Here is a 1,301-nt window from a genome sequence, read left to right as displayed (position 1 = left end):
AGTCGGTTAAGTCTCCGGCTTCGGCTCAGGTCAGATCTCACGTTCGTGGGTTCGAGCCCCGCGTCAGGCTCTGTGCTGACAGCTAGCTCAGAGCCTGGAGCCTGCTTCCGGTTCTGTCTCCTTCTCTCTCTGCCTCTCCCCCTCTCATGCTCTGTCTCTCTCTGTATCAAAAATAAATAAAACATTAAAAAAAAATTTAAAAACATTTTTTTAATAAATACACAGATCTTGATAAGCACTGAGAAATGTACAGAATTGCTGAATCACTATACTGTATACTTGAAACTAATATAATACCGTATGTTAACTATACTAGAATTAAAATAAAGAACTTAGTAAAAATAAGTAAATCCTTTATCATCAGGAGGGCAGATCCCTGGAATCAATGCCATGCCTCAGCCTGAGCTTCCCCATTGCCTCATGACCTTGGCCCTTGGAGAATACGTAGGCATCCTGCTCCTTCCTTCTCTGGTCCAACAAGAGGGTTATGCGTTAGACAGAGGAATAAAATAAAATATGGTCTATTGCTTCCATTCATCACCCAGAACTGAATTTTCAAAAGATGGGCGGGGGGAAAGATAAGAGACTGGCATTGCTCACTGCTAGGCATTCTCCCTGATTCTACGTCTTCTGGTTCTTTATACAGCCTGTTTCCTTACCTATGAAACTGAAGTTAACAAGCGAAGGGCTCGGGTATGAGAGCACTGAGGATTGTATCAAACAGCCCAAAGCAAACAAAATCGTGAGCGTGAACATAATACCTACATGGTAACAGCGTTCAGAATTCCAGTAGACAGACAGGTTTGTTCCGTGTAGTTCGTTATGGATGAGCAGCAGTGCTTGGTCCATCTTAAGCTCTACGTGGCTTTTTTTATCTAAGTCTGCTAAGAATTAGGAAAAAAAAAAGTTTTAAAAAACAGGAAAATAAAGCATCTTAAAGACACGTAAGAGACAAAGTGCGCCTGTGTAAACTTCACAGGGGTGCTTCTCGAATGCCTGCACTCTAGGGTTCTGGAGTCTCTCATCCTTTCCCCTATGAACACATGGCTATGCTTGCACACAGGTGTGTGAGCGTGTGCACGCGCACACATACACACACACACACCAAACACCAAACACACATACACACAGAGTTGCCCTCTTGTATATGTGCCTCTAAACGAGAATTCGGTTAACATCATTCACATCCTGTGTTTCTGGACCATGTAGGACCTTACACTCATCACATGCGAAGGTGTGACAAGCACTGAATTTACCAGCTTCATGTATCTTCCATTTGACAATATGTCAACCTCAGGAGC

General features: G+C 43.0%; 1 protein-coding gene across 1 annotated transcript in view; it reads right to left on the bottom strand.

The window, feature by feature from the left end:
- The window catches only part of LOC115289510 (heparan-alpha-glucosaminide N-acetyltransferase-like), a 14,244-nt gene extending 13,363 nt beyond the window's left edge, over positions 1-881 (bottom strand). The window contains exon 1 of the mRNA XM_029936778.1: positions 766-881. Within this exon, the coding sequence (XP_029792638.1) occupies positions 766-849 (84 nt within the window). The 5' untranslated portion in view covers positions 850-881. The remainder of the gene's footprint in view (positions 1-765) is intronic.
- Positions 882-1,301: the final 420 nt, after the last annotated feature.

This window comes from Suricata suricatta, chromosome 1 (genome assembly GCF_006229205.1).
Source record: "Suricata suricatta isolate VVHF042 chromosome 1, meerkat_22Aug2017_6uvM2_HiC, whole genome shotgun sequence".
Classification (NCBI taxonomy): Eukaryota; Metazoa; Chordata; class Mammalia; order Carnivora; family Herpestidae; genus Suricata; species Suricata suricatta.
This window is presented reverse-complemented; position numbering and strand designations above follow the sequence as displayed.